This window comes from Gracilinanus agilis, chromosome 1 (assembly GCF_016433145.1).
Source record: "Gracilinanus agilis isolate LMUSP501 chromosome 1, AgileGrace, whole genome shotgun sequence".
Taxonomy (NCBI): Eukaryota; Metazoa; Chordata; class Mammalia; order Didelphimorphia; family Didelphidae; genus Gracilinanus; species Gracilinanus agilis.
The window spans coordinates 352,564,340-352,578,371 of NC_058130.1; the positions used below are offsets into that span (position 1 = coordinate 352,564,340).

At 33.0% G+C, this 14,032-nt stretch overlaps 1 protein-coding gene across 1 annotated transcript in view; it reads right to left on the reverse strand.

Moving 5' to 3' along the window:
- RNF180 (ring finger protein 180) overlaps window positions 1–14,032 on the reverse strand; it is a 173,735-nt gene that overhangs the window by 148,973 nt on the left and 10,730 nt on the right. Inside the window, exons 2-3 of the mRNA XM_044663621.1 lie at window positions 8,690–8,811; window positions 6,625–6,654 (exon numbers count right to left, since the gene is read on the reverse strand). Of these exons, the coding sequence (XP_044519556.1) occupies window positions 6,625–6,654; window positions 8,690–8,811 (152 nt within the window). The remainder of the gene's footprint in view (window positions 1–6,624; window positions 6,655–8,689; window positions 8,812–14,032) is intronic.

The following is a 14,032-nucleotide window of genomic DNA, read 5'->3' on the forward strand; positions in this document are numbered from 1 at the left end:
AAAGAATGCCTGTCTTTTGATCCAGCCATACCACTGCTGGGTTTGTACCCCAAAGAGATAATAAGGAAAAATACGTGTACAAAAATATTTATAGACATATTCTTTGTGGTGGCCAAAAAATTGGAAAATGAGGGGGTGTCCATCGATTGGGGAATGGCTGAACAAATTGTGGTACCTGAAGGTGATGGAATATTATTGTGTTGAAAGGAATAATGAATAGGAAGATTTCTATGTGAACTGGAAAGACCTCCAGGAACTGATGCAGAGCAAAAGGAGCAGAACCAGGAGAACACTGTACACAGAAACTAAAAATTATGGCACAATCAAATGTAACAGATTTTTCTACTAGTAGCAATGCAATGATTCAGGACAATCTAGAGGAACTTGGTGAGAAAGAACACTATCAACATCCAGAAAAAGAACTATGGGAGTAGAAACATAGAAGAAAAACATATGCTCAATCACATGTTTCGGTGTGGATATGATTGCGGTTTTGGAGTTAAAAGATCCCTCTACTGCAAATATGAATAACATGGAAATAAGTTTTGAACAGTGATACATGTATAACCTAGTGGAATTGCTTGTCAGCTCTAGGAGGGGGGGAGCAAAGAGGGATGGGAAAAATTGAGAATCATGGAATCATGTGAAAATTATATAAATAAATGAATTTATTTATAAGCAAATAAATTTATATAAATAAATAAATTTTTAAAAATTAAAAAAAAGAAAGCAAGGACCTGCCTGGGGAATTTACTTATTTCAGATTTAACCACATCAATAGTTTACCTACTCTTCCTCTGACTCTGAAAAAACAAATTCGGGCAGCAGAAAAAGGTTTCTTTTATTTTTTTTCTTCAATCTGATATTGAGACTGCAGTGGTATTTGTTTTTAATTCATATAATTTTAAACTCTGTCATGAACCAAAGTTCAAATGAGTATGCTTTTACTTTTAAAGCACCAACCAAACATTACTTAAACTGGTATTACTAAGTTATTATGGCAGGCAGCCTCCTAAATTTTTCTATCCCTGATCTCCTCAATGGAAAGACAAGTAACTAAAAAAAACAAAAAAAGGACTTGTTCTTGTCCCTGTTCTAAATTATCTCTAATGTGGTAGAAAGAGAACTAAGTTAGAGTCAGAAAAATTGGGTTCAAATCTGAATTCAGTTACTTACCACCTACATGACTTTGCCTCTTAAGCCTCAACTCCTTCTTGTATAAACTGAAATGACTGCCTGCTTGATGAGCTCTATGGGCATTTCAATTCTAAAATTCTATAATTTTTCTAACTTTCCAAAAATAAAGGCAATAAAATAGTAATGAACAATTTAAAATTTTAGTCATTTTAAATGTTTAAAAGTAAATAATCACACAGGAAAATAAAAGATAATAGAGGGAAGCAGTTTATATCTTCAGACAAAACTGACTCTTGTACAAGCAGTCCATCGCTCATTCTTCTATATATACATATACATTCTATATATACATAACCATGTAAAATTTCTATTGATGAGGAATTCATTAAAAATAGAGGTAATTAAGGAAATATGTATTACGAAAAATGAATTAATTCATAAACATTGCAAGCAATTTACTTTGGGATGAGAAAAGTGTATTTGAAATATATGAAATCAAGTATTCCTTGACATATTCTGTATTAGTTAGCAAGGAAGCCTACAATAAAGCAGTCAGTAGTTAATCTAGGAGATAATAAGCAGGTTAATTGGCTATGGGAACTTCTATTTTCAATAACTAATTAATCTAAAATATGAGTGCTTATAAAAAGTCATAAAAAAATAAAATAACCCCTCTGAAGGAAAAGCCTTTGCATTTCCTCTGAACTTTTAGTCACACTAAAAAACAAACAAACAAAAAAACAACTATTTGTGATTCACACTGCCTTTTTTTTTTTCCAAAAAATTTCAGGCTTGTAACAGCAGTGCTATCAAATTCAACTGAAAACTAAAGCACAAATTAACATTATCTATGATGTATTTTTACCAATTTTGCTAAATATTTCTCATTGCATTTTGATCTGATTTCAGGCTCACTAGGCAGTTTTGCAGACTGGGGCTATGAGTCTAACATCTCTGGTTACAGAATTAAACAAAATGTCAGAATGGGACAGTTAGAGAGTAGATATTTCCATCACTCTGAATGAAAGGAATTTCTCTAACTGCCATTTTCCCTGGCTCTCAGTTTCTTGGTATCTAAGTCAAGAAGAGAAAATGTTAGATAGGAGTATGTTAGTAAATATTTAACAACCAGTTCTCTAAAAAAATAGTAGGTTGGATACTTTTAAGTTAAATCTTCTTAAAATTTTTAAAAATCTAAAAAATTCTTAAAATTTAAATAATCAATAAAACAAAAATTCAAGCCCTGATTTGTAGTTTTTATTAGCTTCCAGAGATACAAATATTAACAATGAAAATTTAACAATCAGCTCTCTAAAGCAGGTATGAGCTAGCTCTAGCACACTACATGTTCTTCCCCCTTCCCCAACAAATTCAAGAACTTCTTTTCCTAAGTTCTTGCATAAGAAACAATGGCTAATATAATATTGTCTCTTAAACTTTTTTTTAAAAAACAAAAAGACATTTCAAATATTTGGATGTTTGAATTAACCTTTTGAAACCTTGAGAACATAATATTAAATCATAACTCAGTGAAAGCATTTTTGAAAAATCCTGAAATAACAGTTTAATTTCTGCAGTTCCAACAATTTGGAGCAAAACCAGAAAAACTATGAAAAGTTAATATTTCAACAGTATATATTTTTCAAATATCCGATATTTGAGGAAGCTTTTTATAGGTGCTGGATTACAACTTATGACTGAAATACCTAAAGATAAACAATGCTGGTGGTACTAATAGACTATACTACATAAGAGAATTGCATTTTGGGAGTGGGCTCCTTGTCTTCTTTATGGTTTGTATGGAAACTTTCTGAGAATCATTTATCTAAACTTTTCTCCAAAAATTGTCTTCTTAAAGTCAAAAGAATTAGATGGTATTTCTTCTTTTATATCAAATAAAAATAAAAGCAAAAAGTATATAGCATTAAAATTCTATCAAAGTTGTGGGAGCTAATGTTTGGTGCAAAACACTGTAATGACTCACACTGATGCTTCTTAGAGTGAAAATGAGCATGACTGGGCAAACTACAGCATTGAATGGGAAAATGATGCAGATATAGTGTGTAATTAAAACTATTTTATGTAAAAAATATAAAATTCTATCAAAATAAAAAAGTTTACTGAGGACTGAGCAAGGTCTATATCTAGTTTTGAAATTTTGAAGCATATAGTCTCTATATTCAGCTCACTTGGTGTTCAGATACAATGTGTAACTGATACCAGGTGTTTTTGAAGGATATTTTATACCTGGGAAGGGAGAAGAGACAAGCCAGTCAGTCAGTCATAGCAGAATTCCAGTTGCAAACTGGCAGCAAGCAAATAGCAAGCAAAGAGCCTCGAAACCTCTTTTTCCAGCTCTTCCCTCAGGTCAAAGGGATCTGAATTTTATACCTGGGAATTGGGATGAGACAAGTCATAATCAGTAATGACACAAATCCAGTTGCAATCTGGGTTTTAGGCAACCAATATGCAAATGGCAGATAGCTCAGGATGCTCTCTCAGGCTCATATACTTCATTTACATATTAAATTTGATAATGCATAGGACCACAGTTAACTGAAAATGAAATACCTACTGCTGACATTATTCATTGCAAATATCCCCACTCCCTATATGCCTATTAGCTTTTAAGTCCCACAACAACAGAGACCATTTATTATTTAAAATTTTAATCTTCCCTAGCACAGTGATCTGTACTTACTAGGTATTCAATAAATGTTGCTGATTTCAGTATTTTATCACTTCTTCCAAAAATTCTGGGCACTGTTATAGGAAAATTTATAAAAACAGATTTAGAAATTTGGCCAGGCAGGCTGGCAGGAGCTAAAGTTCTAACCTGGGACACAGCAAGGGGCTGAACTCTTCAAAGGCAGTTCGGGGTTTTGAAGGAGTTGGGAAACCAATGACCTAAGAGCCTGTGGATTTTGGGTATATCTGAGCAACATCTGGAACATCTCAACTACCAGGATCAAGAAGTACAGGTGGAGAATATTGTCTTGCTTGGTGGACAAGCAAGATCAGTCTCCCTGACTTCTCAGAAGATTTATTTGACTGGAACCTGTGCTCTTGGAATATACTTGGATTGAAACATTTTGAGCTACTGATCAAGACCATCAGACCATCTACGTGAGATCCCTTGTGTCCTGGTGGCCTGCATAGTGTAGTGTAGAGATTTCCGAGACCTTTAACCTTTAACCCTGAATTGATCCCATAGTGTTTTAGAGTAGTGTGACCTCTCCCACCTCTTCTAATCTCAAGTTAACTATTAAAAAAGTGTTTGTTATTCCTATTATGTTTTTCCCTGTAGAAGTAAGGTATCCCTGGATGTTTTAATTTAAGTGGCAGCTGGATCCCAACTGTCATTCACTCTCATTGTCACAGCTCTTTTGTATTTGGTTAAGATAGTAATACATCCATAACTTCCATTCTTCCTTCATCCTTTTCTCCCCAGAAGAACCCCTGAGTGTGTACTTGTGTTTATTTACCCACTTCAGCACTCTCAACTATAGTTTGATATGATAGCTCCATTATCTAGGTAAAATAAAAGGGTTGCCACATAGATAGAAATGTCATCGACAGCCTGGAAACAATTTTTGTTTGGTGTCCAGGAGCATGTGTACAAATGTGGTTTCTATTTTTTACCAGCTCTGCTCTGTACCAATTTTCAGTCTGTTAGGATGAATAGGTAGCATTAGATGTTTGGTGAACTGTTCCTATTAATCCCCATTTAACCATTCTTTATTTTAAGTCAACCACTTGAACTAGAAAGGTCAGAGAACCCTCTCCTACTTGCACACATATACCAAACTCTGGCCAATGGATTCCATCTTCAAATGGAAGAAAAGAATTCTAAGTGACTTATTTTAGAATAACTGCATTCTAAACTAAATAAAACTGTATTCTTTAACTTCAAGTATTTAAAAACTTCAATGTTGCCTTGAGTACTATTATATTTTTATATAATTAATATATATAATATTAATAAATAAATATTATTTTATTTTATTTATTATTAATAAATAAAAATTAATAATATAATAACTATTACAATTTTGAATTACTACAAAAAAACATTTCCCATTGTCATATGTGTAACATTTCTTATATAGCCCAAAAAATGAATTTAAAACTGAATCATTTAATTTCATATTTATGTATTTTCTTTCTTTATTTATTAAGTAGTACTATCATCCAATTTTCTAAATTAAGAACTTTACTAAGAAAGTGGATTTTATAGAAAACTATAGATAGGCACATCACAGAGTAGCTTTTTACTTCGGGCTTGGAAATCACATTTTAATAAACCACAAATTACTAATATGAGATAGTAATTACTTCTGTGACTATGTAAGAACTGGTCAAATGTATATGTTAATACTGGTTAGTGGAACAGAACCTACTAGATACCAACCATCCTGGGAATAGCTGATGTTTGTTTAATACTTTGGTCTTAGGTCTTACTGCAACTTCAAGGCAAATATTAAATTATCCAGGCTCTTTCAATTCTCTGATAAAAAAAACACTTAAGGTAGTTTAGGCTTTTTATGAATTTTTAAAAGAGACATACATTAGATTTATTTAAAACCCACATTGCACCCTTGTGTACAAACCATAAAATAAGGACACTAGTGGGCACATTTATTAAAAAAATAATTTTAAGAACATGATGAGAAGCTCACCAAGGCAAGCTCAAACAATGATGACTTCCTTTAATTTAGAATCAAGAGTTGTGAGGTTTACACATTTGAAAGCCACAAGGCTTTCTCTTTGGCAATATCTCAGGATTTTGATAGCTCGAATATCTATTGCAAAGAAGGTGATCACAAAGGTCACAAAACACTTACATGTCAAACGCAGGCTTGAACCCAAGATTTCTGCTATTTCCACTGTCAGGTGGCCTCTGATTAGATTGACATGTCTGACACATTTTTTTTTGTTTTTTTCTCTAAATCCCAATGTTCTTAGTAACTCTATCCTTTGCAAACCAAATTTCCATTATGAAAAAGTTCAAAGAACTATTCCTTTATTTCCAGTGTTTGTGGTTTATTATACATATTTAGGCTAACTTTTAAAAATTTCTTAGCAAAAGTACTTTAAAGGAACTAAAGTTATAAGCTAGTAAATAAATTTGTCTTTTATTTTATTATTAGATTCAAAATTCTTTTTTGTTATTTATCACATTATTATATAGGAACATATTTACTATAAAATTTACCAGAAATAAACTTTACCATAAAAATGGAGTTTTATTTCCTTTCCAAAGCACTAAAGTAGGGCGCTCACATTAATAGATAAAACAATAATTATTCTTTCAAAATAAGTCATAATCAATAAAATTAATGAGCAAATATTTATTGAATATCCATTACATAAGACACAGTTTTTATATAAATCTGTGAAGCAATCCACATTGACAAGGATTTTTACAAAAGTTTATCTCTATGAAGGTACATTTGAATCACAGTTTTCCTAGCAGAATATTTTAATACTTTTTCATCATTTCTTTCTTTTATGGTTCTACTCTATTTCCCTTTACCAGCAAACAAATATTATTATTTATAGAAAATTTTAACTTCTTTGACCTTTTAGAATTAGTAACTTTTAAAGAACTAAATGAACTATGAACTAAAAATAAAGGGTTATTAATTAGTCTGCTTTACTTTGACTGACTATAATGAAACTACAAAAGCATTACTAGAAAACTGCCATAATTTTCTTTTAAAATTAAAACAGAAGTATATTGTAACTGCACATTAAAAACAGAAATATAAATTTTCTCTAAATAACTAAAATACAAATATTCATTCCATGACAATGAAAAAGATCGCTTATAGCAAATGACATAGGTTAAAAGTTGGGGAAAAGAGTTGGTTTGTATAGTATTTTGTTTCTTTTTTTTTCTGGAAACCGAAGTGAAGAAAACAGGCAAAGACAGATAAGACTGTTAACACAGAAAATTTACTTAATTATAAATGTGATACTATCAACTACATAGTTGAATTAAATGCTAAGTATTTTTTAGATATTAGTGAAAAAAGGCATAAAATTATTCCCCCTCAAGTCCACTCTTTGAAACTACATAGTCCTCTTTCTAATAAGTTAAAAATCTCTATCTTGGATAACTGCTTAGAGAATTGAGAGGTTAAGTGACTTACTCAGGATCACATAGCTAACATGTTTCAGAAGGAGGACTCAAACCTTGGTCTTTGTGCTCTCAAGTAAAGGTTTTCTATTAACTATGCAACATTACTTTCTTTTGTTTCTAAAATTATTATTATTATGGAAGTGTTCTGGATGCTCCAAGGTAACTTAAGCTTTTATATAGTTATGAAATTAACATAAAACTACTAAATAAAAAACAAATTATAGATGAAACAAAAAGCATGGGTGCATGTACAATCAAGAATGCCAAAGTGAACAAGAAACAGATTTCAGGAATTTGTGCAAATCCACACCAAAATACCCCAAATAAACACATTTGTTTTCGAAGATTAAAATTAAAATTACCCCTCCAAACTAGGTTCTTTAGGTTTTTAAAAAATATAATAACATATTCAGCTTTTAATATTTATGTAGCCTTCTTTTTATAACTAATTATGAAATAGCATTATTGATGATGTCAGCAGGATGGTGACAGAAAGAGAAAAAAGTAAAGATCAGGCAGCAGAGGGAGCTAATGCATTATCTTTTAGTTTGCTATTATTCTTTCTCATCTCTGCCTCTCTCCTTTAAAGTTAATGGGGATTTTAAGTTGATCTACACAAGGCCATTTAATTTTGAAATAAACCTTATGGATTTTGAAGTTTTCTTATTAAATTTTTTCAAGATATTTATCATATGTTTCAACTTGAAATGTAAAATGTTGGAAAAATGATTAACATTTTCAAATACATGAATAAAAAATATGTTCAACATCATTTGACTTTGCCAACTTGCTTTGAACTATGATCCCTTGGTTAATTTCTTACAAAAGTAACTAAACTTTTTTCATATTATAACTACTATTCATAATATTGCAAAGTGTTACAGCTTTAGAAAGGAACCTAAAGATCCAGCAATTTGATTTTTCAGTTGGGAAAACAGAAGAAGCCCACAGTAGTAATGACTTATTAACATAAACTGAAACTGGAACCCAGGTCTCCTGATTCCAAATTTAATACTTTTCCCATTATATCATGCTAATAATACAAAGAATTTTTGGAAGATAATGATGCTATCTAAATCTGAACAGTGGTGTGACAGATTTGATTTTGCCCTCTCCCAAAAGGAAACTAAAGTTGACTATACTGTAAACACTATTACATCGATGAATTATCAACAATTTAAAGAGCCATTTTTAAACCTTTAGGATATTACAAAAACACTTTTAAAGGCACAGTGCATTTTCATAACTATGGGTATTAATGAACATTATCAGTAAGAAAAGGAGTACCCCAAGAAACTTTCAGTGATTATGATAAAAGCTATACATGGCCTGAAAGCCAAAATTTTCTAAATAAGTTCTCATTGAATACTTTAAAAAATAGAAGAGGACCTACTTACCTCTGACAACTGTTTTGCAATACAGTTTGTGAAACAATCAGAATTTGCTATATATTTTCTACATTTCCAACAACGGAGAACAGCTATTTCTTCTTGGCTATGCATTTTCATTCCCATTTCAAGTCTTTTCATCTATAAGAAACATGAATATATTTTTTATTAGAAAAGAATTGGGATGACTAAAGTTGCTTTCTAAGCACAGCCCCATTTAAATTTAAGACCTGATGATAGTAGTACATATTTGTTTGTTTTTTGCCTGTCTATAGACTTTAAATGTTAATAATAATGAACTGTTAATTTTGTTCCACACCATCTCTCCTGCTAATGGCAGCAAAAAGCAATTACTTAGGGTCCCATTAAAAATTTTTGCAATGGTTTAACAATAACGATTGTAAGGGCTATCAATGTTCTTTGTTCATTTGGGATGTTGCAGAGGGTCATGCAGTAATTTTAAATTATAGTTTAATAGCCTATTTTTGTTTTCTTAGATGTGTTTCTAATTGTACTAAGAATTAGAAAAGCCTACTTTATGAACACATAGTCCACCCTGTAGGTAGTGATTTTCATCTTATAAACTATTTTCAGCGGACTACATACCCTAGCTAGCATGTGTAGTAAAAATCATAAGACTAGGGAAATAGTTTCACAATATTCACTAGCCTATATCTCACATGAGATCATTGTAAAGCACTTAGCATAGTATCTGGCATGTGGTAGGTACTATATAAATGTTAGCTACCATTCTTATATTTGAATGTGGACTTTCATATCAAAATTTTACTTTAAGCTAACTCAGAACATTGTTTTATAGTAATAATTCAAGGAATTTATAAAAAAAAGTTTTAACATGCTTAGTAATTCAACTCAGCAGTGTTTTTCTTTAAGGAAAGCATTTTTAACCTTCACTTAAATGTTACCCATTAAACAAATTATTTTCTCAGTTAAACAATTTATCTCAAATTATAAGTTTAAAACCAATCATTTGTATTCCACTTAATGGCTAGAAGAGATGATAGAAAAATAAATTCTATTAATATAGCCTTATTTTCCAATTTATATTCTAGGAAAAAATCAAAACAGTAGCTTTCATACCAGAAGGAAGGCAAAAAAATCTCTAACCATTTATTTCTTTTTATAAAAACAGCAAAAATCTCTAACCATTTATTTCTTTTTATAAAAACAGCAAAAACTTTCTTCCCTCACTGTTAATCCCTCTCTGTCAATCTCACTAAACTGCTACAATTATATGAAACTCCCCAATAATTGACACTTTCCTAACTCTATGTTCAGAAAACCCAAATATTACCTCTCTTTCTTTTCTTTTTTGCATTAGAAGCTTCCATTTTTATTTACTCAAAAGCTCCTTGAATGTAGTAACTTTGACATTGTTTTTTATATTTTTATAATACCTTCTTAATAAATGCCTATTGATAATGGTATCATAATCTCACAAATGGGATTGCTTATAAGATGAATCATGAAAATAACATTTTCCCTCATAATTTCTTCAGTTCACCTTTTCTTCTTCTTTAAAGGAGTAATTATGCTACCAAGTATAGTTTCTTTCACTAGAAAGTACTTTGCTATAAACAAAGGGTTAAAATTATGATCAACCAGCTACTCCTCACTAGGGTAAGAAAAGATTTTATATTTCTGATTCACACTCATTCCTACCTTGAGAAAGAATTATGAGATATTAGGTATACAAAATATTCCCAGCTCTTTGTGGAGATTCTTAATAGTGAGCAGGGCTCCAAGAGTTGTCTATTCCTAATCCTTTACCAGAGATGCTTGATTTTCAAACCTAAACTTGAGAATGGAAGATAAAGATGAAGGGGGAAAAGAGAAGGGAAATAAGCCCTTATTAAGTACCTACTATGTGTCTGCCACTGTATTAATCACATAGTTAAGTGTTCACTATGGTTTTACAACTCTTCTGCCCTTTGCAGCTTAGCCCCTTGAAAAAGGCTATTTACAATAGTGACCACCACTTTTTCTCCTCACTTTTCTTCTTAACTTTTTGTAATCTGGCTTCTGACCTTTTCATGCCACCAAAACTGTTCCTCCTTAAGTTACTAATGATCTCTCAGTTGCCACTTCCAATGTCCGTTTTTCATTCCTCATTCTCCTTGAATTCTCTGTAGCCTCTGACTCCTTTGATCAACCTCTCTCTCTAAGGTTTTTTTTTTAAACCCTTGTACTTCGGTATATTGTCTCATAGGTGGATGATTGGTAAGGGTGGGCAATGGGGGTCAAGTGACTTGCCCAGGGTCACACAGCTGGGAAGTGGCTGAGGCCGGGTTTGAACCTAGGACCTCCTGTCTCTAGGCCTGACTCTCACTCCACTGAGCTCTCTCTAAGTTTTTGATTGCTGCTCTCTCCTGGTTTTTCTCCTATCAACCTGTTATCTGACTGTTGTTTCTCTGTCTCCTTTGCTGAATCTTCCTCCAGATCATGCCCTCTAAACACAGGTGTCCTTAAGGGTTCTGTCCTCTTCTCTAAATGATTTCTCTTGATGATCTCATCAGCTCTCATGGATTTACCATCACTATACTGATGATTCTCAAATCTACTACCCCAATCTCTGCTAACCTCCAATTTCACATCTCTTTTTGAATTTGGACATCTCTAAATGGATGTCCAGCTGACATTTTAAAATTACTATTTTCAAAATGGAACTCATTATCTTTCCCCCTAAACTTTGCTCCACCTCTACCTTCCCTATTACTGTAGAAGACAACACCATCCTCCCAGTCCTCAGGTTTGCAACAACCTAGGAATTATCATGGATTCTTCCCTATCTTTCATTCCCATATCCAAACTGTTGCCACCTTTCTAGTATCTCTCAAATATGTTCCCTTCTCACCTTTGAGACTGCTACCACTCTAGTACAGGCATTTGTCACTTTATGCATTGTTATTAGAATAGCCCAGCTGCTGCCTCAAGTCTCTCCCCATTCCAATTCATCCTTTGTTAAGCCATTGAGGTTATTTTCCTAAAGTACAGGTCTAATTATATCTTTCACACCACCCCCAACCCCCATTCAATAAATTCCAGTGTTTTGAATTGAAAGCATCCTTTTTGGCATTCAAAGTCCTTCATAACCTAGCCCCATCTAGTCTTCTTTATTCCCAGAGAAATACAATTTAATACAGTAACACTGGCTTCCTCACTGTTGCATGATTGCATGTTGCTTCTCTCTGTCTGTCTGTTTCTCTCTCTCCCCTCACCCCTACTTCTCCCCTCCTCCCCCATATTTGGAATACTTTCCAACCACTGATCTCCCTCCTTCCTTTAAATCCCAACCAAAATCCTTTTTCCTAGAAGTCTTTTCTAACTCCTCTTAATTCTAGTGCCTTTCCTCTGTTAATTATTTCATCACCTTTCAACCCCTTTCCTCAGAAACATACTCCAATCACAATGCCCTTAAGCCTCAAAGTAGCATTTCAATCTTAAGAATCATTCTTGAAATGTGAAAATTTTAGGAGCTCTTCAGGACAATAAGGTTTTGCCACTGTTTATTAGAGATAATTCTAAAGACTAATGAGGATAGCTTGGCAATTGACTAGAGTCCAAATGCTAATTTATATCCCTTCATCCAGATTTTTGAAAATGTAATCATAAAGAGGGGAATGAATCTATACTATTTGTATATTTTGCTAACCTACTTGTAAGGAAAGCTTCATGAATATTATCCAAAGTGTATTTGCCAGTATTCAAATTCCATGAAAGATCAGGTGCTGTCTGTGGTCCTGAATCTAGCCAACAGCAACAAAAATCATTTCTTGCTCAAGTCAAATTTTGGCATACAGCTGAAAAAATTGTACATATTTAATGTGCTCATCATCTTGAACTACATTGTTTTACATTAGCATCTTTGTGAGAAAGTGTTCTCAATCTTGCTAAAATTACATTTTCAGAGAATTCTGAACCCCTTTCCATCCACAGATGAACTCCTCTTTTCCTTGAGTTGCGATTAGAAATGTTTTCATTGGCAGGGCTCTGAGAATTTTGTATGTTCATGTGGGAATGAGTTTTTTCTTGAATGGCTCTTCTTCTCTATATTTGAGTCAGATTAAGAGGATCCAGAAATGGCAGTTCCTGAACAGGTATGATTATGAAGGGTAGGATGGAATTAACAAAAGGGCAAATTGAGGTAGATCTCTAGGAAACATAACTTTTATTAACAAGTGCATGCTATAATAAATGGGTCAGTGGCTTGCCTCCATTCATGCCAAAGATCCTAATCAAAATAACAATTTCCCTTTTGTAATTTTTGGGGGACAGAGCAGAATGGTGTAGATGACATCATGGGACTGAGTACAAAATGACTGGTCACAGAGCTAAGGCATAGGGAATAACATGATTGGTTGGAAGTTTGGTGATGGGGGCTAAGAACAACATCTCCTTCTTCTCTCGTGAGACTAAGAAGTGATCATTCTTGGAGGCCAGGTGCAGGATAGCAGACCATACTTTTGGACAACAAATGGACCTCTTTGAAGGATAGCCTGGTTGAGTAAGATACTGTGCCCAAACTATTTTTTCCTCTCATACAATCCCCAAGGCCAGCAAAATTCCTTCAGGCAAGAACAATTGGATTTTTAAACATAACCTATTACAGGTCAGCTGAATTCTGAACTATGTTCAGAGACAAAGAACCATGACTTAAGGAGTTACAGGAAAAAAAAGTTATGGGATAAAATCAATTAATTGTAAATAAGGTCAATAAATAGATGACATAGGATCAAATTTAATTTCCTCAGGGTAGTACAAAAACAAAAATAAAAGTAATTGCTCTAAGTTGTATCATAGGATCCAGGTTCAAATCTTGCCTCAGATGTTTATACCTGTATAACTTTTATAAATAAGTTTTCTGGTCCAGTTCCTTCATGTATAAAATGGGTGGGGGGGGCAGACCAGATGGCATCTGAGGTACTTTCCAGATATGGATCTCATATTCTAATATCTCTATATCCTACGACCTTGATGCTTCTGAAGACTCTTCCATATTCACTACAGGGCAGGACTTGAAAATGATGCAAAGTATACATTAATCAACTCTGACTAATTCAATGATCAAAAATGTTTACAGAGCACTGATGATGAAGCAGATTCTCCATCTCCTAACTGAGGCAATAGACTCAGGATACTGAATGAGAACATATATTTCTGGATATGGTCAAAGTAGGAATTTGTTTTTTTTCAAACATTTATTAATATTCATTTTTAACATGGTTACATGATTCATGCTCCTACTTTCCCCTTCGCCCCCCCCACTCCCCCCACCCATGGCCGTTGCACATTTCCACTAGTTTTGTCATGTGTCCTTGATCAAGACCAATTTCCAAATTGT